General features: G+C 43.8%; 1 protein-coding gene across 1 annotated transcript in view; it reads right to left on the reverse strand.

Moving 5' to 3' along the window:
- LOXHD1 (lipoxygenase homology domains 1) overlaps positions 1 to 24,193 on the reverse strand; it is a 439,720-nt gene that overhangs the window by 228,655 nt on the left and 186,872 nt on the right. Inside the window, exons 12-16 of the mRNA XM_030192909.1 lie at positions 19,341 to 19,464; positions 16,560 to 16,810; positions 11,083 to 11,218; positions 7,264 to 7,424; positions 2,284 to 2,370 (exon numbers count right to left, since the gene is read on the reverse strand). Of these exons, the coding sequence (XP_030048769.1) occupies positions 2,284 to 2,370; positions 7,264 to 7,424; positions 11,083 to 11,218; positions 16,560 to 16,810; positions 19,341 to 19,464 (759 nt within the window). The remainder of the gene's footprint in view (positions 1 to 2,283; positions 2,371 to 7,263; positions 7,425 to 11,082; positions 11,219 to 16,559; positions 16,811 to 19,340; positions 19,465 to 24,193) is intronic.

Below are 24,193 nucleotides of genomic sequence, written 5' to 3' on the forward strand. Positions count from 1 at the left end.
AGGACCGTTAACAGGTTTCTCATGTGGGGACTATATATCTCATATACTCTTATCTCAACATCCCAGACACTATATAGAACTTAATGATGGAGCTCACTTCTTAAATGTTTACATATCAACAAACAACCCTTATCATCATGTCAGAACTACTCTTTAATATCGTATCGCTTAAACATGTAAATTTTTGTAAAGGGGCTCATCAGAATGTCCTGCAGCTCACACCGTTAGAAATCTTTGTTTCTTTTCAACAGCAGTGTGGCGCAAATCGTCATTGATCCACAAAAGTTTTTTCTTTTTTTGTGTTTTCTATATGCTTGATTTTCACACTCAAAAAACATGTTGGTTTTTAAAAATGTCTTTAAATAAAGCTATAATAATATGCATAGTATATTCATGCTCTAGTAGTGGATGTTCTTCACCCAACGCATAATTAAACTCTGGAATTCGTTGCCGGAGAATGTGGTGAAGGCGGTTAGCTTAGCAGAGTTTAAAAAGGGGTTAGACGGTTTCCTAAAGGACAAGTCCATAAACCACTACTAAATGGACTTGGGAAAAATCCACAATTCCAGGACTAACATGTATAGAATGTTTGTATGTTTGGGAAGCTCGACAGCTGCCCTTGGCCTGGATTGACCGCTGTTGTGGACAGGATGCTGGGCTCGATGGACCCTTGGTCTTTTCCCAGTGTGGCATTACTTATGTACTTATGTATATCACTTAGCTGGCAGCAACTTTAACCAGAAGAGAACCTCTGCCAACATGGCCAGGTTTCGGATTCTTCTTCAGGGAAGAGGTTCAAGATTCGTACTGCACATGATCTCCTGCGTGGAAAAAAAAATGGCTGGATAGGCCTAGTAACCTAGTGTACCTAAATGTAACTCACATTGAGCTAGTACTGAAAAGGTGTGAGCAAATCCAATCCAAATAAATAAAACTGACCTGTGGTGTCCCACAAGGATCAGTACTTTTTCCTACTCTTCAATTTATTTGTCAGTCCTTTAGCTCTTCTCATACAATCATTCGGGATAAGTTCCTACTCCTATGCTGATGATTTCCTACTGGTTTACTACACAAATGCACACTCAATAGAATTACAGTCTCTATAAACTTGTTTGGATCAGATATCAAGCTGGCTATTGATCACCATCTAGTTTTGAATCCAGATAAAACCATAGCATGTTGGATTACCAGGTCTTTATCTCCGCCATCTGTCAATCCTTTCCTTCTGGGAAGGGATATTGCTCCTGTTTCATCGTTCTGTTATCTTGGGATTGTGCTTGATTCTGCCATATTTTGTCCACAAATTTTTCAAGTTGTAAAAACAGATTTTTTCTTCTTATGAAAACTCAGGTCCGTTTGTAATTTTCTAGATTTCAATGCACTCTGCTCCCTATTTTATGCCTTTCTGCACTCTAGGTATGACTACTGCAATATTGTTTACGCCGGGATATCCAAACAGAATCTAAAAAGGCTGCAAACTCTGCAAAATACCACAGCACTTATATTCTGCCTTGCATCCTGCTTTGACCATGTCTCACCGCTATTTCAAAAGCTACACTGGTTATCCATTAATTATAGGGTCAAGTTTAAAATTGCTATGTTAACCCACAAAGTGCTTTATACTGGATCTCCTGCCTACCTTTCTTCTTTGGTAATCCCTTTTACACCTTCTGGAATATTGCGCTCTCTACACGATAACAGACTGGTTCTCCCCCTCCCCTCTCAGACAAGATGGGAATCAACAAGATGAAGTGCATTTTATTTCTTGTCCCCAGCACTTTGGAACTCCCTACCGCAACACCTTCGCCTTGAAACGTCCTACACCACTTTCCGCATCCTTCTAAAGACTTATTTTTGTCAACAGACTTTTTCAGTATAACTATGGATGATCCTGCGATAAGAGATTCAGGAATTGCTCGAATGCTGGATGTAATTATTGGACTGTTTGTCTTCTTAACATCACTTATGTATTTAACTTTGTTAAATCATTCGTGTCCTGTAGCTAGTTCTTTCCTATCGTAATTTGGCGTTCTATTCTTTCCTATAAGCTGTACCCATTAATTTTTACTGTAAACCACTTTGATTTGGTCACAACTAAGAGGTATAGCAAACTCAATAAACGATAAATAATAAATGTTGCAAGGAAACATTTTTAAAATATTTAGCTAGCAAAGGAGTTTCAGCTGCTGAGTATGACCAAATACAGTAAAGCAACGTACAAGGATAAATAATGTTGAATTTGCTTAGATTGTTCAAGGGTATGTTTGACTGCCATCACCTCACCTTGTCTAGATGCCAGCCTGCAAATGGATTTCTCTTCTCGTGCCATATCCTCAATTTATACAGCGTGCCCAGATCAGGGAGTTCAATCTACAAAACACACAAAATAAAACTGGGTTTTAAGGGGACAATTTTAAAATTAGCCACATTCCCTTTGATTCTATATAGGCACAGAGCCCAGATGCATGTACAAATTAATTAGTCAATTTGGTGCTAACCACCAAGTATTGGCATTAATTAATTTGTGGCTTTATGTCTGCATCTGCCTACACACTATTTCAAAATGCTGCATGCCCAAAAGGGGGGTGGCCACGGGAGGGGCATGGGTGGGTCAGGAAAATTCCAAGTATTTAGGCGCAGTGTTATAGGATACCGACGTTGTGTGCCCAACTTGCGCACCAGGATTTACACCAGGTTTCAGCCGATGAAAGTGCTGAATATTGCACTTAACAGGCTAACCAGCTTATTTTTGAAGGAGAAGGGCGCCCATCTTCTGACACAAATTGGGAAATGGGCGCCCTTCTAAGGGCGGCCAAATCGGTATAATCAAAAGCCGATTTTGGCCATCCTCAACTGCTTTCCGTCGCAGGGACGGCCAAAGTTCAAGGGGGCGTGTCGGCAGTGTACCAAAGGTGGGACGGGGCGTGGTTAAGAGATGGCTGTTCTCGGCCAATAATGGAAAAAAGAAGGCTGGCCCTGACGAGCATTTGGCCAACTTTACTTGGTCCCTTTTTGTTCATGACCAAATCTAAGGTGCCTGAACTGATCAGATGACCACCGGAGGGAATCGGGGATCACCTCCCCTTACTCCTCCAGTGGTCACCAACCCCCTCCCAACAAAAAAAAATAATTTAAATACATTTTTTGCCAGCCTCTATGCCAGCCTCAAATATCATGCCCAGCTTCATCACAGCACTATGCAGGTCCCTGGAGCAGTTTTAATGGGTACTGCAGTCCACTTCAGGCAGGCGGACCCAGGCCCACCCCGCCCCCACCTGTTACACTTGTGATGGTAAATAGGAGCCCTTCAAAACCCACCACAAACTCACTGTACCCACATGTAGGTGCCCCCCTTTACCCTTTAAGGGCTATGGTACTGTTGTATAGTTGTGGGTAGCGGGTTTTGGGGGGGGTTGGGGGCTCAGCACCCAAGGTAAGGGAGCTATGCACCTGGGAGCAATTTCTGAAGTCCACTGCAGTGCCCCCTAGAGTGCCCAGTTGATGTCCTGGCATGTGAGGGGGGATCAGTGCACTAGGAATGCTGGCTCCTCCCATGACCAAATGGCTTGGATTTGGTCGTTTTTTAGATGGGCGGCCTCGGTTTTAAGTCCGGCGATCTCAATATTTAGGTCGACCATCTCTAAGGTTGACCTAAATGTTGAGATTTGGCTGGCTTCAACCGTATTATTGAAACGAAAGATGGACACCCATCTTGTTCGATAATACAGTTGGCTCCGCCCCTTCCTGGGGCCGTCCCCAGAGATGAGCGCCCTTGGAGATGGGCGCCCCCGTTCAATTATGCCCCTCTATGTTTTTGCTGCCATCATATACCTGGAAATTCAATGCTGGAGCCTGGACATGACCCAATATTGAATTTCTGGGTATAATGGACAGCTAAACGCTTATCACCAACAGCTGAATTTCGGACTCATAGCAAACATTTTTTTAAATTCAGCTGTACTACTACTTGCCTTGACAATATCCTCTGCAACAATTTCCATAGCTTAATTGTTCATTGAGAGGTCCTTTTACAAAGGCACGCTAGTATTTTTAGGAAATTGGAGGACTGGGCATCCAAATGGCAGATTAAATTTAATGTGGACAAATGGAAGAATAATCTGAATCATAGTTATCTGATGCTAGGGTCCACCTTGGGGGTCAGCGCTCAAGAAAAAGATCTAGGTGTCATTGTAGATAATGTGCTGAAATCTTCTTCTTAGTATGTGTCAGCAGCCAAAAAAAAGGCTAAAAAGCTTAGGGCTCGTCAGCTTGGAAAAGAGATGACTGGGGGGGGGGGGGGGGGGGGGGGGGATATGATTGTGGTCTATAAAATCCTGAGTGGTGTAGAAAAGGTACAATTAGTCAATTTTTCACTCTTTCAAAAAGTACAAAGACCAGGAGACACTCAATGAAATTACATGGAAACACTTAAATGAAATAGGAGGAAATATTTTTTCACTCAAAGAATAGTAAGCTCTGGAATTTGCTGCTGAATGATGTGGTAACAGTGGTTAGCATATCTGGGTTTAAAAAAAAGTTTTGGACAAGTTCCTGGAGGAAAAGTCCGTGAGTCTGTTATTGAGATGGACATGGAGGAAGCCACTGCTTGCCCTGGGATTGGTAGCATAGAAGGTTGTTACTATTTGGGTTTCTGCCAGGTACTTGTGACCTGGATTGGCCACTACTGGAAGCAGGATACAGGACTAGATGGACTATTGGTCTGACCCAGTATGGCTATTCTTATGTTCTTAAGTGTGCACATCAAGATGGGGCAAATGTAAATATTTGCCATGTACAGGCATTCCTAGGCAGGTAGTTTGGGTAGAGGTGCAATGTAAGCATATATTTTATTTAAAAACAAATGCACACATATACATGCATAAAGTACATGCACACATTTTTAGGCATAAATTTGGAAGAGAGAATCTGTGCACAACTGGGAATCATTGTATGAGCTTATTTTATAAAGATGCACAAGTGCCTATCCTGCTTATTTTCGAAGGAGAAGAGTGCCCATCTTCCGACACAAATTGGGAGATGGGCGTCCTTCTCCTAAGGTCGCCCAAATCGGCATAATCGAAAGCCGATTTGGGGCATCCTCAGCTGCTTTCCGTCGCTGGGATGACCAAAGTTCAAGGGGCGTGTTGGCAGTGTACTGAAGGTGGGACGGGGGCGTGGTTAACAGATGGGCGTCCTCGGCCGATAATGGAAAAAAGAAGGGCGTCCCTGGCGAGCACTTGGCTGACTTTACTTGGTCCATTTTTTCTTGCGACCAAGCCTCAAAAAGGTGCCCGAACTGACCAGATGACCACCGGAGGGAATCGGCGATGACTTCCCCAGTGGTCACTAACCCCCTCCCACTCTGAAAAAAACAACTTCAAAAACCTTTGTCTTCTTTTTTTTAGAGTATGCCTTTCGCTATGCCTCCAGTTGAGGACGTCCATAATGTGGATGTTTCTGTGAGAAGGACATCCATGCCTTTGCTATGCACTAGAAATGCTGGCTCCTCCCATGACCAAATGGCTTGCATTTGGTTGTTTCTGAGATGGACGTCCTTGGTTTCGAAAACCGCTGAAAATCAGAAACATTGGAGCAGCTGGTACAGGAGCTGACGAAAGAAAAGTTCTAGACCTAGTCCTTAGTGGAGCTCATGATCTGGTGTGGGAGGTAATGGTGCTGGGGCCGCTTGATAACAGTGATCATAATATGATCGGATTTGATATTAGCTTTGAAGTAATACATGATCAAATATGTTAACATTTAACTTTAAAAAAGGAGACTGATAAAATGAGAAGAACGGTGAAATAAACACAGAGGAGCGGCTGCAAGGGTCAAAAATTTACATCAGGCATGGATGCTGTTCAAAAACACCATCCTGGAAGCCCAGGCCAAATATGTTCCGCATATTAAAAAAGAAGGACGGAAGACCAAACGACGGCCGGCATGGTTAAAAAGTGAGGTGAAGAAAGTGTTTAAATCCTTCCTCTTATAGACCTCTTTCTGACTCCTTCCCACAGGGGACTAAAGGTACTTATTTCATATATTAGGTTCTGTATAGTTTCTCTAACCTCCATTGTCACCCAATCACAAGGGGGTGGCATTAGGAGCCGTAATTGAAAACTAATTCCCATAACTACTGCTTTCTGTCCAAAACTGAGTATCACTTGTATGTGATCTACCTTAGGCTAAATGTTAGGTAAAGAGAAGATAGAATCAATAAAAATAGAGACAGAGATAGGTTTAAATAGATAGGTACATTTTATTCCTTACCCAAAGACAAGTCTTTAAGTTGATACAAATACAGACATCAGACAGATTCTGGGTTAATCTGCACAGCGCCCTGCCGTCTGAGAGAAGCGTTGGGGAGGACTCCGAAACTAAGGCAAAATCTCCCCTCTTTTATACACAAACCTCTCCATAGAAGTACATGGTGAGAAACCTTGCTCCTAATCTTTCTCACTTTCTGAGATCATACTTTCCCACGCGTCTTATCAGCATGTTTTGGGAACAAGTTGTTTTGTTTTTTCTCATCGTGCGGTTTGAGATAACAGTTTCACATCTCCCTGTTGCAATACTTTTCACACCATCTTATGAACTCTGTATGACCTCTGTATCATTTTATACAAAAATTATAAGCTCCATTTTATTCATCTGATCCATCATTCTTTCATTACAGGTGCTGTATTTGATTTAAAAATTGTACCAATTTGTGGCAGGACTCATTGTTCAGACCTGCTTTTTGCAGATTCTCAAATATTAAATCATTTACTTGTTGTTTGGCCTAGTCAGTACTTTTTCAGTTGTTTTAGGCTGCATAGCTTTGGCCATCACTATTCCAGTGGTAGCCTTAAAGCCAGGCCATATATTAACAAAAGCTATTAGAGCTAAAAGAAAATCCTTCAGAAAATAGAAGAAGGAACCGACTGAAAATAATAAGAAACAGCATAAGGAATGCCAAGTCAAATGCAAAGCGCTGATAAGGAAGGCTAAGAGGGACTTCGAAAAAAAGATTGCATTGGAGGCAAAAACACATACAGGCTTATTTTCGAAAGCGAAGGACGCTGGTGCGGGAATGCTAAGGTGCAGGAATGCTGACACAGCCCATTCAAATTAATGAGCTGTGTCAGCATTACCGCATGGCTTTGTAAAAGGTGGGGGGGAGAGTTTAGTCATTAGTTGTATTTTTAAAAATCTAAAATCTAATTATTCTATTTTTAAAAGGATGCATAAGCCATAAGGAGGGATGCATTGAGATAGCCTTACCATAAATTTGTCAATTTGTCCAGCTTCAAAGTTGTCAGAGTTATTGTCCAGCTTCATTTGATCTGATTTCCCCTTAGTGCCGTATATCTGCAGGAGGATGTTGGCGTCTGTACCTGCATTTTTAATGTCACTTGTAAAAATCCAGAGTGACCATGGGTTTTCTATAATGAAACATGCAATCATGTTTGTTTTAGTATAAACATAAAGAAAAAAAACACATAAACATTAAGGTACAGAAATATTCTGATTACTTCTTTGGGCATTGTTCTCCACAATAGGGTCCTTTTACTAAGGCGTGCTAAAAGATTTAATGCACGCTAACAATTAGTGTGCACTAAGGGGCCATTTTACTAAAGGGTTGGTGCGCAGCAATGAACTTGCTGTGCGCCAATCCATAACTACCGTTGAGCTACCTCAAGAGCCCGGTGGTAGGTCCCACCCCAAGCATGTGTCATTTCCGGTGCTACAAAAATATTTTCTATTTTTTGTAGCACAGGCTTGCCCAGCGATAATTGGGAAGCGCAAATTACCACCAGGTTAGCGCGGTGGCAGTAAGGGCTCCCCCCTGAAATGGCCATGCAGCAAGTGGTTCACTTACTGCACAGCCATTTCTTAAAAAAAATCCTGGCTTTTTATCCACTGTACTCTTATCCACACTCTTATCACCTCTCGCATAGACTATTGCTGTTCACAGGTCTCTGCCAATGTCGTTATGCTCATATTAGCCCTCTCCTCAAGTCGCTTCACTGGCTCCCTATCCGTTTCCGCATACAGTTCAAACTCCTCTTATTGACTTATAAGTACATTCACTCTACAGCTCCTCAGTATCTCTCTACTCTTACCTCTCCCTACACTCTTCCCCAGGAACTCAACTCACTGGGTAAATCTCTCTTATCTGTACCCTTCTCCTCCACCGCTAACTCCAGACTCCGTTCCTTTTATCTTGCTGCACCATATGCCTGGAATAGACTTCCTGAGCCAGTACATCAAACACCATCTCTGGCCATCTTTATATCTAGGCTAAAAGCCCACCTTTTTGATGCTGCTTTTAACTCCTAACCCTTGTTCACTTGTTCAGTACCCTTATTTTAACATCCCCACCTTAGTAATTCCCTTATCTCTTATTTGTCCTGTTTGTTCTAATTAGATTATAAGCTCTTTCATGCAGGGACTGTCTCTTCATGTTCAAGTGTTTAGCGCTGCGTATGTCTAGTAGCGCTATAGAAATACTAAGTAGTAGTAGTAAAATTAATATATGGTTTGCATGTGCAGATCCAAAGCTTACCGCAGGATGCTTGTGTATGTGCAAATTGACTGTAGATGCATTAATTCATAGATATATTGTGATAGTCACATTCAGGATAGTTGGGTTAAGGCAGTGTCAGTTTGAAATACAAGTCCCAGAAGGCATTGCAGGCAAGGAGCCAGGGGGTGAGATGAGGAACCCAGACTGGACTCCTTGCTGCAATGGGGGAAGACATGGTGTAAGCTGGCAGGATGTGTAGATGGGCTGCCACTAGGGGGAAAGAGAGTTAGGAAACCCTGTGTGCAGGAGCTCATCATTAGTCTAATGCTTAACTCAGCTGGTATGGGTGTGGGGGAAGCTAATGGAAGGAGAATGATTGGTTGTGAGAGCAGAAGCCAGGGATTGATTAGGCAGGCGGGAAGGTGTCCCAAAGGAGAGAAGCAGTTGCAGGCTGAAAACCCTTGGGTAAGAGAGGTCCCTAAAGTACTGAAGCAGGCTGAAATCCCTTGGTTGTGAGGAAGTCCCAAAAGTATTTGCAGGCTGAAAATTCTTGGGTAAGGGAGGTCCCTAAAGTATTGAATTTACCAGTGAAGCTGATGCAGGGTGAGATCCCTTGGGTATGAGGAGTCCCTAAAGTATTGAACTCTCCTGAAGGTAAAGAGAGTAGAAGGTAGAAACCGCTGCTTTGTGATTTAACTGTGTTGATGAACTGAAAGAACTGTTTCTATTTGGAATTGAACTTCTGTTTATTGTGCACTGGATAAAGAGCCCAGACTGGAGCTGACTGTGAGCCTGTATTGAATCCTGGTATGTGCTGATAGCCTACTGCTTAAAGGGGACTATTTGCCACACACTTTCAGGTGGCTTATATGTGCTTAAGATTGAAGGTGAATGCTGCTGTTGGAACTGTGTATCAGGTCTACTAGATACCTGCATGGAATAAAGTCCTTAAGATTAAAGTTGCTGGTGGACATTTATTTCTTGACTGTACCAGGAGCCTGTGGCTGGAGGAGATTGTTCTATCCTTGGCTGTACCTAGAGGTACCTGCTTACAATATGTGTGCAAAAATGATTTGTGTACATGCACATTTTTTTATCTGTCCAAAGAAATGCATTGACTTTTCTATCATATTTCCCATCGCCTTTCTTTTTCTTTAGCAAATGCTTTACATGTCCTAAGTTTTCTTTGTACATTTTGTGGTACACATCCTGTATAATGTTAGTATCCCTTCTCTGAACTACACACTTCCTCTCTCTCTCTCTCTCTCTCTCTCTCTCTCTCTCTTCTTACAAAAATATGGCCTTCAGAAAAGTACTCAGTACTGAAGGTGGGATTTTAAATTGACCTACAAAAAGGTAATATTTCTCCTTTTTCCTGCTGAGAATACCTATGCTTATGTACACTGACTTATCTACTCTAAGATTATCTGCTATAGCTAACATGGTATTTGTGTATGCCCTGAATGTTGCTATCTTGTAGTCCAATTGGTCCCTAAGAAAATGGCATTCCTTTGCAGTTTGCAATGACTTTTAATGAGCTAAAAGAATATTGCAACCTAGAAAAGTATCTGCATGATTAAGTGAATGCATAACTAAATGGCTAGTGGACACGAACACACAATCTTGCTTTTCATCTTGGAATATCCAACAGTTAATGCCCAAGACAATCAGTGTGGCGTGCAGTAATCTCTGGAAAGGAAAATTATAGTCCACTTTCTTTAATTAAACAGATATATGTCACCTCCCCAATCTGTTTGAACATCAGCTGTCTTTATGAGAAGGTCTGCAAGAAACACAGGAGAGGGAATCTGAAGTACACTCACAGAAGAGCGAAAACCAAAAAGCACAAGGAGTCTTCAAGAGTGGGGCCGTCAACTCAATATTTTATTGAACAGGCCCAACAGCTTTTACTTTTGCGGGTTTATGCTCACGAAGCTCCTTGAAGTAGGGTATACACAAAAAGTAGCACATATGAGTTTATCTTGTTGGGCAGACTGGATGGACCGTGCAGGTCTTTTTCTGCCATCATCTACTATGTTACCCATGCTGCTTTTGGCATCTTTTCATTGTTCTGAGACTACTACGTCTGACATAGAGGATTTTTGATTCATTTGACATATTCGAACATCATCAATACTGATAGACCCTTGACGCAGGTGATTTTGCAGAAACGCTGACCATGTCGGGGTTGTTCAATAAAATATTGAGTTGATGCCCCCACTCTTGAAGGCTCCTTCAGGTCTAAAAGTTCCAGGTTCTCTGATAGACTGCTTTTGGTAAATAGGAGAATAAGGAGAATATCCATCTTTATAACCACGTGAATCACCCGAAACCTTACAAATTGGTAGAAAATAAACCCTTGGGTCTTAGGTTCTTCACATCTTATCCATAAACCTCTAATAACTTTAAACCTTAGTCTGAAAAGTCTGTCTGTGAGAATCATGATGAGGAGGGCTAAGGGGAGCAGGATGAGTGATGAGTTTTAATTTCCACAGAACCTAAGCTGAGTTAAAGTATCGAGCTTTGCCTATAGATTGTGCAAACTGGAATCTGGTTGGAATGTTTGCACATACTTTTCTGTCTCTTTTGACGCAGGGAAACCATTTCATAGAGTTCTCGTTCTATCAGCCCATCACCTTCATCCTCATCCAGCCATTTAGCACAAGGAAATGTCTGTTCAATGCCGGTAAATGGACAATAAATGACCACCTGGGAAAGAAGGAAGAAGAAAGGCCCTTTAAAGGCCCTGTAGCACACAAGTAAATTTGGTTTCAGAAATAATACACAGATTCTAAGACCAATCTAGCACTATAAACCTGCATAATTGTTAGGGTTTTATTTAATATAAAATTAACTTTAATGCTTGGTAGAGGTTCCATAATGAGCATGCAGCAACATTTTAGCCTGTTGAGAAGATGACAAGCCATGAGAATGAGGCTGAGCGTGCCACGTGGGATGGAACATGAGTCATCAGCATGCAGGGGGCTGAAAAGGAAAAGGACGTCAAGCGCCATGAAGTCAAGAGCTGTGACCATGTTTATTCAGTGCTGAGTTGACTCACTGCCGTGCCAAGTCTGCCCAAAAGGTTAGGTGGGACTGGGAGATCAGCTGAGCGAGCCGTGGTGCGATGATGGTAGAAATGGATTAGTGAAAGGCTGCTGATTTGGCTTTGCTCTATGTGCTTTAAGTCAACCGCACTTAAAACTGGGTGGGTGGGCCTGAGCTGAGATTGGATGGGCCTAGGCCTGCCTAGGCCCACCTGTAGCTACACCCCTGACAGCAATTACAGCACACGGATCCCATCTGGTTCCAAATTTTCAGTATAGGCTTTATCTGGTTTTACACTCCTGTATGCTGGGATGGCCTGAAGATATCTGACACCCTAGGTGAACCTTCAGCCATGTGACCCCCCCCCCCACACACACACACACATACACACCACCAAGAGGCATTTCAAGGTCCTCCTCCATCCCATCCTCCTGCTCTATCATATCTCCTTTCTCCCACTTTTCTACCAAAGTATATATATTGAAATTTTTAAGTCTGTCCCCATATGCTTTATGATGAAGACTATTGACCATTTTAGTAGCTGCCATCTGAATCAACTTCAAACTCTTTATATCTTTTTGAAAGTGAGGTCTCCGTACACAGTGGTTGAAATGAAGTCTCACCAGAGCTTTATACAGAGACACTATCACCTCCTTTTTCCTGCTTGACCATTTATCTGCTTATGAACTCAAGAATCACTCTGGATTTTGCTTTCACCTTTTCTACTTGTTTTGCCATGGTACCACGAGGCTGCCACAAGAGGTCGCAGCAGCCATTTTGAGGATGCTGCCACTAAGGGCAAGAGCAAGTGGGGTTTGCTTCTGTCCCCATTGCCCCCACTGGACCACAAGGGAACTGAGAAAGGCCTGGGGAGACCCTAGGACTACTAGACTGGAGAGGGGGGGAGGTTGAGGGGATGTTGTGGGTGGAGGGGAGGAGGGAGTTCTTATGTTGTGGGATGGGGGAGGGTGACTGAGAGGGGTAGGGCTGTTTCAGGGGCTGGGAAAGGACTCATAGGGGTAAATATGGTACTTGGAAAGTTATACGGGTCCCGGCCAATATTCAGTCCCGGGAGCTACATAGCTAACCAGCCTATTTAGAACAGTTTTTGAGCTGTCCTAACTTGACCAGGTTAACTATGCAGGTCTCAATACTGAATATTGTTGGTACCCACATAACCGCTGGCTCTTCCCCAATACCACTCCCTTTTTGTACATGGGCTGTCAGAGACAATATTCAGAAGCACTTCACAGTTCAGTGCTGCTGAATATCACAGGTTGGGTAGCTTCAAGAGATTTAAATGCTCAGAGAGCCTCCTGCCCACTTAAATTGCTTTGAATATCAGGTGGAATACAGCTTGACAGCCAGGGCTGTGGTCGTTACTTTTTTTAAAGTACTTAAGTAAAAAGTACATGTTCTGGCTTCTGAAGTATTTAAGCAAAAGTAGTAAGTAACGGATTCAGAAATCACTTAAGTAAATGTACAAAAGTACTAGGATAAAAAATACATTTTAATTACAAAGTAAAAAGTATCATTACATCTGTGTTCATGGGTGCCGACTCCACCTCCTTCAATGATGTGCATAACATGGAGGCTGAAGATGGCAAATATTCCCATTTGAACTTGATCCTCACTAGAGAGTTGCACGGGAACGGGGTTCGCGGGAATCCCGCGGAACCCGTGGGATTCCCGCAGGGACGTAGGCAGTTCCTGTGGGGTTCCTGCGGGGATGAAAGCAGCTCTGCGGGGTTCCCGCAGGGACGGAGGCAGTTCCTGCAGGGTTCCCGTGGGGATGGAAGCAGTTCTGCGGTCTTCTCGTAGAAGTGTAAGCTGCACCTGCACCAGCCTCTCATCTACCAAATACCAATTTCTTTGAGTGCTGTCTTCTCCTCCTCCTCTTCTTCTTCCTTGCTTTAACAGCACAAATGTGGAAAGTCTTCCATTAAGGAGGTGGTAGAGTCACAAATGATGACGGAATTCAAAAAGGCGTGGGATGAACACAGAGAATCTCTAATTAGAAAATGGAAGTTATATAAAACCTAACCTTAAATGGCTGCATGTGTGTGGATTTGTCAAGTGACGCTTAGATGGTGATTCTGGCTGTGATGAACTGGCAGACTTGTTTGGTCTGTGTCTCATACATGGCAATCTGGTTTAGGATGGGCTGGAAAGGGCTTAGACAGCAACTTCAGTGGCTGGAACATGAGAACAGTGCTGGACAGACTTTTACGGTCTGTGTCCCACAAATGAGAAGACGAATAGACTGGAGTGGGCTTCAACGGCAACTCCAGTAGTTGGAACATAAGGATAGGGCCAGATAGACTTCTGTGGTCTTTGTTCCAGAAACACGAAAGAAAGACCATAATCAAGTATATAATATCACACTCGTTGATTTAATGATGACTTGATCATGAGTGTGACTATTGGCAGAGTGGATGGACCGTTCAGGTCTATTTGCTGTCACTTACTATGTTACTATTAATCCTCTTTGCTACCAGGCTGGTGCACAGACCTCAGCTCTGACACAGGCACGAGAATCAGATGTCACCTGACCTACTGGCATGTGCATGTGGCGACCTCTCAGCACACAGTGCAAGTGAATTGGAGACAAGTCTTACATGTGCGCACCAGAGTGTTCCAACTTCCATTCCTTCCTTGCCTACAGTGCTGTGGCTCAAATCCAGAGAGAGACTGAGGGAGCTGACTGGAATTTTCTTTTATGTACCATTAAATTCTTACAGGGATGGGTGGGGATGGGTTAAATTCTTGCGGGGATGGGTGGGGACAGGTTGGGATGGGTTAAATTTTTGCGGGGATGGGTAAGATTCCAGTGGGAACGGGTGGGGACGGGTAAGATTCCAGCAAGGACGGGCAGGGATGGATAAGATTTCTGTCCCCGTGCAACTCTCTAATCCTCACTCACCATTCTCACCCCTACTGCTGCTGCTAATCACGGGGCTGGGGCCTTTGTCTCTATGTGCATGGCTGCCAAATCCATCCCCTCCAATGATGATTTCCTGTTAGGGAGGTGTATGTCCAGCAGAGTGGCAGTTGCATGTAACATGGAGGCCAAAGGCAGAGAATATTTCTGTTCTCTTTGGCTTCTTGAACTCAATCCTCATTCACCATTCTCAGCCCCCAGTGCTGCTGCTGATCATGGGGCCTTGGCCTCTATGCACATGGCTGACAACTCCACACCCTCTGACACTGACTTCCTGTTTGGAAGGGAAGTTTCTGGAAGAGCGGCAGTCATGCATATAGAAACTGAAGACAGTGACTATTTCCATTCTCACTGAACTTGATTCTCATTCACCATTGTCACCCCTGTGGCTGTTGTTGATCACAAGGCCTTGGCCTCTATGTCAAATGTAAGTAGGGGAGAGAAACACAGAGATACTGGATGGAAGAGGGGCCGCACGGTGGGGAGGAGGGGAGGTTGCACTTCCAGTTAAAGTTCATATACTGTATACAATACTTTTTTTTTTTGAAACCAGTTTTTAACATGAGTATTTCATTACAAAGTAGGAAAGTACACAAGAAAAGTTATTAGTTACAAGTACAAAGCACCGTGTCCCTTTTGTAACTCGTTACAGGCAAAAGTACTCATACAAGTAAAGAAGTAGAGTACCAAAGTACAGTGCCATAGCGAGGGCGGCTGACACCCGGGGCGGGTCGCCGCTGCGCCCCCGGCCCCCCCCCCCCCCCCCCCGGGTGCAGCACGGCGCACCCCCCTCCCCTCGGAGCGCATTCTTACCACTGGCGTAGGAAAGGGGACGGGTGGGAGGGCCGCTCCACCCCGAGTGCACATCGCTGGGAGCTGCGTCGGCTCCGCTGGTTCCCTGCTCTCTCTGCCCTGGAACAGGAAGTAACCGGTTCTGGGGCAGAGAGAGCAGGGAACCAGCAAAGCCGACACCCCCCCAGAGGCGTGCACCCGGGGCGGACCGCCCTACCGCCCCCACCCTTCCTACGCCACTGCCAAAGTATTTTTACATTGTTACAACCCAGCCCTGTAGACCAGCCATGTAGTAACATGGGACCTACCCTCACTTTTCTCTGTTGAAATAGTTTTTGTACTGTAACCCATCCAGGTTCAATTTATATTTTACTAGCCGTTGAGCCCGTTAAAACGGGCTAGTGGGTCGCCGCTGCCCCCCCCCCGAGTTCGCCGCTGCTGGTACCCCCCCCCCCCGCCCCTGAGTCGCCGCCGCCACCCCTCCACCTGGCCCGTCTCTTCACTATTCAACTTACATCTCCGCAGCAGGCAGATCAGCTGAGCTCCTGTCGGCCTTCCTTCTCTGCCTGTGTCCCGCCCTCGTGTGACGTAACGTCGGTGAGGGCGGGACACAGGCAGGGAAGGAAGGCCAACGGCAGCTCAGCTGATCTGCCTGCTGCGGAGATGTAAGTTGAATAGCGAAGAGACGGGCCAGGTGGAGGGGTGGCGGCAGTGGCGACTCCGGGGGGGGGGGTACCAGTGACGGCGACCTCGGGGGGGAGGGGGAGCGGTGGCGTCCTCGGCGGTTCCATCCCCTTCACGCAGTTTCCCTTTCTGTCCCGTGATGACGGGGGGCGGGACAGAGAGGGAAGTCTCTACTGCGCATTTGCGCGTGAGTACGGTCACTCGCCGTTTATATGTTTGATTAAATTATACACAAACTGGATTTAAGAGAGGCATGACATTTCTTCCTCTGCACATAACACAGCAAGAAATGTTTCCCCCTCTCGCTCCCCAATTCTCCACATCACGGAACTGGAGTATTAAATTAACTTAAAAAGTATTGTCATTCCTCCTGTAGAAAGAAGGTATGGCAAGCTTGTACATAAGTTGTAAAGTAAAGTCATATTTAAAGCTGTGAAAAAACTAACAAGGTTATTTTGTGAGGGGTCCTGTTATCTTTTCTTAGCTCTTAATTGGGGTCCTCTCTGTAAAAAGTTTGAGAACAATTTTTTTCCAATAAAGCAGGTGCCTCCTCATACAATTCATGTTGTCATTGGCATCTCTTACCTTCTCGCAGTACCACCCAGCGCTGACACCATCGTTATCATGTCCTATGGTGACTCTACTAAGGGGGCTGAGAAGTGCAGCTATCTCCACATTAAAGATGTCTGTCCTTCCCCTTTCAAACTTCCCCCCTTCTAAGAAAACCTTTCCACTGTTTTTCATGCCTTTGGACCCATGAAGGATGATGTGGATCTTGGAATTGGTACCAGCCCCTCTGACGTCACCTGTCATTATGGCCACATTGTAAACGATACCTGGTGGAGGTTACAAAAAAAATGGTTAAGATGGTTTTCGGTTCAGAACAGGGCTCTCAAACTCCGATCCTTAAGAGCCACAAACTGATCGGGCTTTCTGGACATTCATAATGGATATGCAAAAGAGAGGTTTACTTGCCCGCTATTGCCTTTGTATGCAAATCTAGCTCATACATATTCATTAGGAAAATCCTGAAAAACCTGACTGGCTTGCAATACTCCAGGATTTGAGTTTGAGACCCTTGGTTCACAATATCTGCACAGTAATTTGTGACCTGTTTATCAACATTTCAAATGTGATTCAGTTTTTCAGTGTTCTTCCTGCTACTACATTGATTTCCTATAGTTTAGCCAAAGCTAAGGACGCCAGGAAAGTGGTTTTCCATTTTGTGGATGCTCAAGAGACGGACACCTGAGGTTTTCATCCTCTAAATTCCATCCACGAGACAACAGCAGCTTCGGCAAAGATGTCAGTAATTGAACTGCACCAGTGCACTTTTTTCCTCTTCCAGATAGTCTTTCGTTAGAATGAACTGACTTCTTTCTCCAGTATCAACTTCAGTCTTAACCATAGTCTCATGTAGAATGGTGGCACTCGTATCATACTTCCAATCATTTCTGTACTCTGAATAAAGACCCTACTTCTTCTACTACTACTACTACTACTACTACTTAACATTTCTAAAGCGCTACCAGGGTTACGCAGCGCTGTACAATTTAACATAGAAGGACAGTCCCTGCTCAAAGAGCTTACAATCTAAAGGACACATGAACAGTCAGTCTGATAGGGGCAGTCTGGATTTCCTGAAAGGCAAGAGTTAGGTGCCGAACGCAGCATTGAAGAGGTGGGCTTTAAGCAAAGACTTGAAGATGGGCAGGGAGGGGGCTTGGCGTAAGGGCTCGGGAAGGTTGTTCCAAGCATAGGGTGAGGCGAGGCAGAATGAACTTTGGACACATGTTGCTGCTTTAACCCAGCATTCTTAAAAAATATTGGAGGGGTTGGGGGTAGGGGGGGGGGGAGGGAGGGGGAGATAATTGTTTAGATATGAATTGTTGAGCACTTCAGATTTGCTATTGTTTAGCATTCTAGTATACTAACTGTATGTTTATAGGACCAATTGTGCTCACTTGTGTTGGGCATGCTGTGCAAGGATTTCTTCTGTTTTCAATAAAAATTTAATGTTAAAAAAAAAAACATTTACCTGCAGCAGTAAAAGGTGGCCTCAGCACGTAGTGATTCCACACGCCGGTGCCACCACAGGTCATCTTTTACTGCCGTTTGGTTAAAGGGCCCCTAAATGATCTATAAACCAAACAAGCAATTTTAAATTCAACTGTCATATTAATTGGAAGCCAATACAATATGACCAACAGTGGAGAGATGTCGAACCTGTCCAAAGAAAATATTATCTGAGGAAAGGGGGAGTAGGAGGAGTAGGCTCTTGAACAACACTAGTAGGCGACGTAGATTAGGAACAATCTCTTTATTTAAATATACACTCGACTCGACAGAAGTGCAATTGAATACACTGAGCTTTTTTTCCTGCATCGGCAGTGGATTACAATTGTAGCAGAAGCCTTGCTTTCATTCTCTTTGAGCTTAATATTCGTATATTTATATATCACAAGACTCCTGAAGAAGGCATCTGTAGCGCCGAAACACGGCTGTGTTGTCGAGTGTATATTTAAATAAAGAGATTGTTCCTAATCTACGTCGCCTACTAGTGTTGTTCAAGAGCCTACTCCTCCTACTCCCCCTTTCCTCAGATTCTACTTTTCGTAGGAATTTGTGTACCTCCACCCTTGTGGTGGTTTGGCTTGCAAAGAAAATATTAACCTGGCAGCAGTGTTCTGCAAAACTTGGAGCCTTCCCTGCAGTTTAGAAGATATAGTTCTTTGTAGTGAATTGCAGTAGTATAACTGTGGGAGAAGTATAGATTGAGTAATAATTCTAGAACTATATTTATTAAGGGGTCCTTTTACTAAGGGGAACTAACAGATTTATCACATGCTAACGATTATCATGAATCAAATGATAAGATGCCCAAAGGAATATAATGAGCATACTAAGGGCCCTGTTTACTAAGGTGCGTTAGCATTTTTAACGTGCATACAATTAGCGCGTGCGCTAACCGTGTAGGTGCCTATAGGGATATTGTAGGCATGTACACAGTTAACGCATGTACATGGTTAGCACGCGTTAAAAATGTTAACACGTCTATAACGCGGCTTAGTAAACAGGGCCCTAAATCTATTACTGTGCCTTACTAACAGGACCCCTAAGTAAGGATCGAATTGCCCTCGGTTAACGTAGCTTAAAAAAGAATTTTTTCACCGAATTATTGATCTGTGGCTCTAAAGTTAATCTAGAGTCTACAAGAATGCCCAAGACTCTTGTTCTATGAATAAAAAGGCCAGTTATCCATATAACTATTGCAAATTTTGTTTTACAAAAAAAACATTTATACAGTCGGCACCAAATATCAGACTGTTCTCACACTTTGATTTATGAAACCATTCAAAATTTTACCTGTAGCTTCACTTCCTCCCACTAGAATATCCCTTTGAATTTTCCCATCATCCTCATCCATTGCGAACCAGCGAGAGACAGGGAATTCATATATCGTTTTATTTCCAATGTCTTCAATTATCACCTAAAAGAAAAGAAAACAAAATAATAACATACATACATACATAGTAAACATAGTAAATGACGGCAGATAAAGACCTGTACGGTCCATCCAGTCTGCCCAACAAGATAAACTCATTTTACATGATATGTGATACTTTATATGTATACCCGAGTTTGATTTTTCCTTAAATTTCTCCAGGGCTGCCGAGAGACTAGGCCGGGCCCGGGGCAAGGCCGCCCCGCCTCTGCCCCCCCCCCCCCCCCCCCCCCCGCCGCTGCCACCCCCCGTCGCTCCCCCCACCGCTGCCGGTCTCACCTGCCTTTATCCACGGCTCCGGGCCCCCTGCATTCAAGGCGGCAGTCACAGATCGCCTCTCTTCTGGCCTTCCTTTCCTGTGTCCCGCCCTCGTCTGATGTAACTTCCGGTTTCCACGAGGGCGGGACACAGGGAGGGAAGGCCCGAAGGGAGGCAATCTGTGACTGCCGCTTCGAATGCAGGTGGCCCAGAGCCGAGGAGGCAGGCAGGTGCGACCGGGAATTGCAGCGCCGGCAGCCTGACCCCGGGGGGCCCAGGGAACTTTTACCCCCCTGCCTCCCCCCTCTCGGCGGCCCTGTCTTTCTCAGGGCATAGACCATAGAAGTCTGCCCCAGTACTGTTCTTGTACTAAGTTCTGAAGCTAACATCGAAGCCCCTTAAAATTTACACTCCAGCCCATCCCTATCTATTCAGTCACGATCAGGGCGTAGACCGTAGAAGTCTGCCCAGCTCCCATTTTGTTTCCTAATTACTGGCGTCGCCACCCAATCTCCGCTAAGATTCCTTGGAACCATTCCTTCTAAACAGGATTCCTTTGTGTTTATCCCATGCATGTATGAATTCCATTACCGTTTTCATCTCCACCACCTCCCACAGGAGGGCATTCCACATATCCACCACCCTCTCCGTGAAAAATAGTAATTATATATTCTGCTATTCTTACAGTAATGGCTAAAGTGCAAGTCACTTCTTGAATACCAGAAAAACAGTTATGTGCTGCACTGGCTCTCTCACTTTGCTCTTAGATCTCCATAGGTCATCTGTAAAGCCAGAAGAATGAGGAACTAAGGCAATGGTTTTCACTATTTTTAAAGAGGGGCCACTTTGGATCTAGCAGGGACTGTCTCTTCATTTTCAATTGTGAAGCGCTGCGTACGACTGGTAGCGCTATAGAAATGATTTGTAGTAGTAGTAGTGGGACTGGAGTAGGGCTGCTCAGGGGCTTACTGCCCTGGTATCACGAGCAACTGAGAGAAGTGTCCCCTTCTGATGATATAACATGACCAACTGAAAAGAGCTTTTCCCTTCCATAATGCAATCAAGAGAGAAAAGGCAGCTGGGGGGAGATACGATAGAGGTCTATAAAATAATGAGTGGAGTTGAACAGGTAGATGTGAAGCGTCTGTTCACGCTTTCCAAAAATACTAGGACTAGGGGGCATGCGATGAAGCTACAATGTAGTAAATTTAAAATGAATAGGAGAAAAATTTTCTTCACTCAACATGTAATTAAACTCTGGAATTCGTTGCCAGAGAATGTGGTAAAGGCGGTTAGCTTAGCAGAGTTTTAAAAAGTCCATAGACCGTTATTAAATGGACTTGGGGAAAATCCACTATTTCTGGGATAAGCAGTATAAAATGTTTTGTACATTTTGGGGATCTTGCCGGGTATCTGTGACCTCGATTGGCCACTGTTGGAAACAGGATGCTGGGCTCGATGGACCCTTGGTCTTTCCCAGTATGGCAATACTTATGTACTTATGCCCCCCACCCCCAATATCCATGGCAGGAAATTAAATCTTTTTCTCCTGGCCCCCCACCTTATATCCTTACAATCCCCCTTCGTTTTCTTCCTGTTACCATGCTGTCCCTTTCCCTTTGGTTCCCTCCTCTTATTTTTTTTTCTGCTCCCTATTTTAGCCACTGCCGTTTTTTTCTTCTTTGGTTGGCAGTGCCTGAACTCCCAGGCACTTATAAGTTTTCTTTTTCTGTTATCCATTTTATTCCCTCCACATTTATTCTACATTTTACCATTCTGTTGCTTTCTTTTTTCTTATGTTCTTTCTTTTGCTTTCCCCTTTGGAGTAGCCTAGTGGTTAGTGCAGTGGACTTTATTTTATTTATTTTCTACATTTGTATCCCACATTTTTGATCCTGGGGAACTGGATTTGATATTCACTGCAGCTCCTTGTGACTCTGGGCAAGTCACTTAACCCTCCATTGCCCCTGGTACAAAATAAGTACCTGAATATATGTAAACAATGTTAACAAATCTATGTAAGCCACATTGAGCGTGCAAATAGGTGGGGGAATGTGGGATACAAATGCAACAAATAAATAAATAAAATAAACCGCATTGAATGTAGTTGCAAAAACCTCAGAAAGGCGGTATATCAAGTCCCATTTCCCTTTCCCAATTTGAGATTCTAAATGGAATGTTGAGATTCTGTTGCTACTATTGGAGATTCTAGATGGAATGTTGTTACTATTGAGATTCTGTTGCTACTATTGGAGATTCTACATGGAATGTTGCTATTCCACTAGCAACATTCCATGTAGAAGCCTGCCCTTGCAGATCAGCAACGCGGCCGCGCAGGCTTCTGTTTCTGTGAGTCTGACGTCCTGCACGTACGTGCAGGACGTCAGACTCACAGAAACAGAAGCCTGCGCGGCCGCGTTGCTGATCTGCAAGGGCAGGCTTCTACATGGAATGTTACTAGTGGAGGAGTAGCCTAGTGGCTAGTGCAGTAGACTTTGATCCTGGGAACTGAGTTCAATTCCCACTACAGCACCTTGTGACTCTGGGCAAGTCACTTAACCTCCATTGCCCCTGGTACAAAATAAGTACCTTAATATATGTAAACCACTTTGAATAGAGTTGCAAAAACCTCAGAAAGGTGGTATATCATCCCATTCCCATTTCCCATCTTACCTATGCTTTTCTATTCTGCTTTACATCCCTTTCTGCTTTGTCTCACATACTCCTTGTTCATCACCTCCCTACACATATTGTTTTTCCCGCATTCACTCACCCTTCCCCACTTCTCAATAATTCCCTCATTCTTTACCTCTTTCCTTGATCTCTTCATCAACCACTGATTCTCTCTCTCTCTCTCTGCCAACAACCCTTTCCCCCCTTGATTTTCTGCTCCTTCTCACTCATCTCTCCTCCCCACCCTTCTCTCAGCTCTCCTTCCTCCCCTCTCATTCTCCTATCCCCTCTTCAAAAACATCCCTCTCTTCTAGCCCTTTTCTGTCCCAGAGCCACTGCAAGGCAAAGCCGGGTCCAGGGAAAGCAATGTTAAGGGGCCTGCTGCCCTGCCGCCACCCTCCTCACCACCCTCCCACGGTGCTCTTCTTGTTTGGAGTCATCGAATGGCAGGCAGCAACGATCAAGTGAGACTGCTCTGCTAGCCATGGGTCCTTCCTTCCTGCTGCGTCCCACCTCCAATGAAATAACACTGTTCCAACATAGGTAGGACATGACAGAAAGAAGGACCCATGGCCAGCAGAGCAGTCTCTTTCAATTGCTGCTGCCTGCCATTTAATGACCCTTTCTTTTAGCCATTTTAATTGCTGTTCTACATGCCTTTCAATTGGACCTTACATTGAATTTTATTCAGTTCCAATAGTTTTCTGCCACTGTCGCTCCAATTGATGGCCCTTATGTTTTATGTAAGAATGCAGGTAAACTGGGGACAAACTTAGACGATGAAATCAGATGCATTTTTGCTGGACAAATTCTATAAATTCTAAACTTGAAAGGTACTATTGAAACAGGATCCCAATAGAGAGGTTTCAATAATGATGAAATCAAGAAATGTATTAAGTTATGTCCAATAAAAAAAGGTATCATCTTATTTTCTTTTCCATGTTTTATTTTGTTTGATTTCTATTGATAACCTTTAAGAGTGGACTAACACGGCTACCACACCTCTCTACTTAATAATGATGAAAGAAAGCCGGGAGTGTCTAATGAGAGAAACAGAGTAAAGGATGCAAATTTTCCCCCATCAACTTTGCAGATGCTAGGAAAAAACACAATTTGAAGTGCCTGTATACAAATGCTAAAAGCCTAAAAAATAAGATGGAAAGTTAGCACTAAATGATGAGGTAGATATAATAGACATTTCAGAGACTTGGTGGAAGATGGTCAATCAATGGGACACCGTGTTAACAGGGTACAAATGATATCGCAATGATAGAGGGGATCAAATTGTAGGAGGGATTGCGTTATATGTTAAAGAGGGATTTGAGTCAAACAAAATAAACATCCGACATAAAACAGATAACAGTGTGGAATCATTATGGATTGAAATTCCATGTGTGAAGGGAAGAAGTATCTTTGTAGGGCTGTACTACTGCCTTCCAGGACAGAACGGAGAGATGAAAAAATATTTACAGAAATTAGGACAAATTGTGCAATAGTATAATAATGGGTGATTTCAATTACCTATTACCACAAAGAATTCTACCCTATGAAACCCAGTATTGGAGGTGTAAAGTCACAATTCTACAAGAATATAAATGTGGAGAAAAAAAGACTTCAGAAACCATGCAGTTATCTCTTTAAAGGAAAACCTTTCAATATCTAGAGGACTCCTCTTCAATCACTAGTCTTCACAAAAAAAACTCCACTCTTCTTATTCATGGATTATATGTAAATACACCTTTCACGATACCTTATGGTAGAGGCTCAATGAAACGCCATTCCT

This window comes from Microcaecilia unicolor, chromosome 2 (assembly GCF_901765095.1).
Source record: "Microcaecilia unicolor chromosome 2, aMicUni1.1, whole genome shotgun sequence".
Lineage (NCBI taxonomy): Eukaryota > Metazoa > Chordata > Amphibia > Gymnophiona > Siphonopidae > Microcaecilia > Microcaecilia unicolor.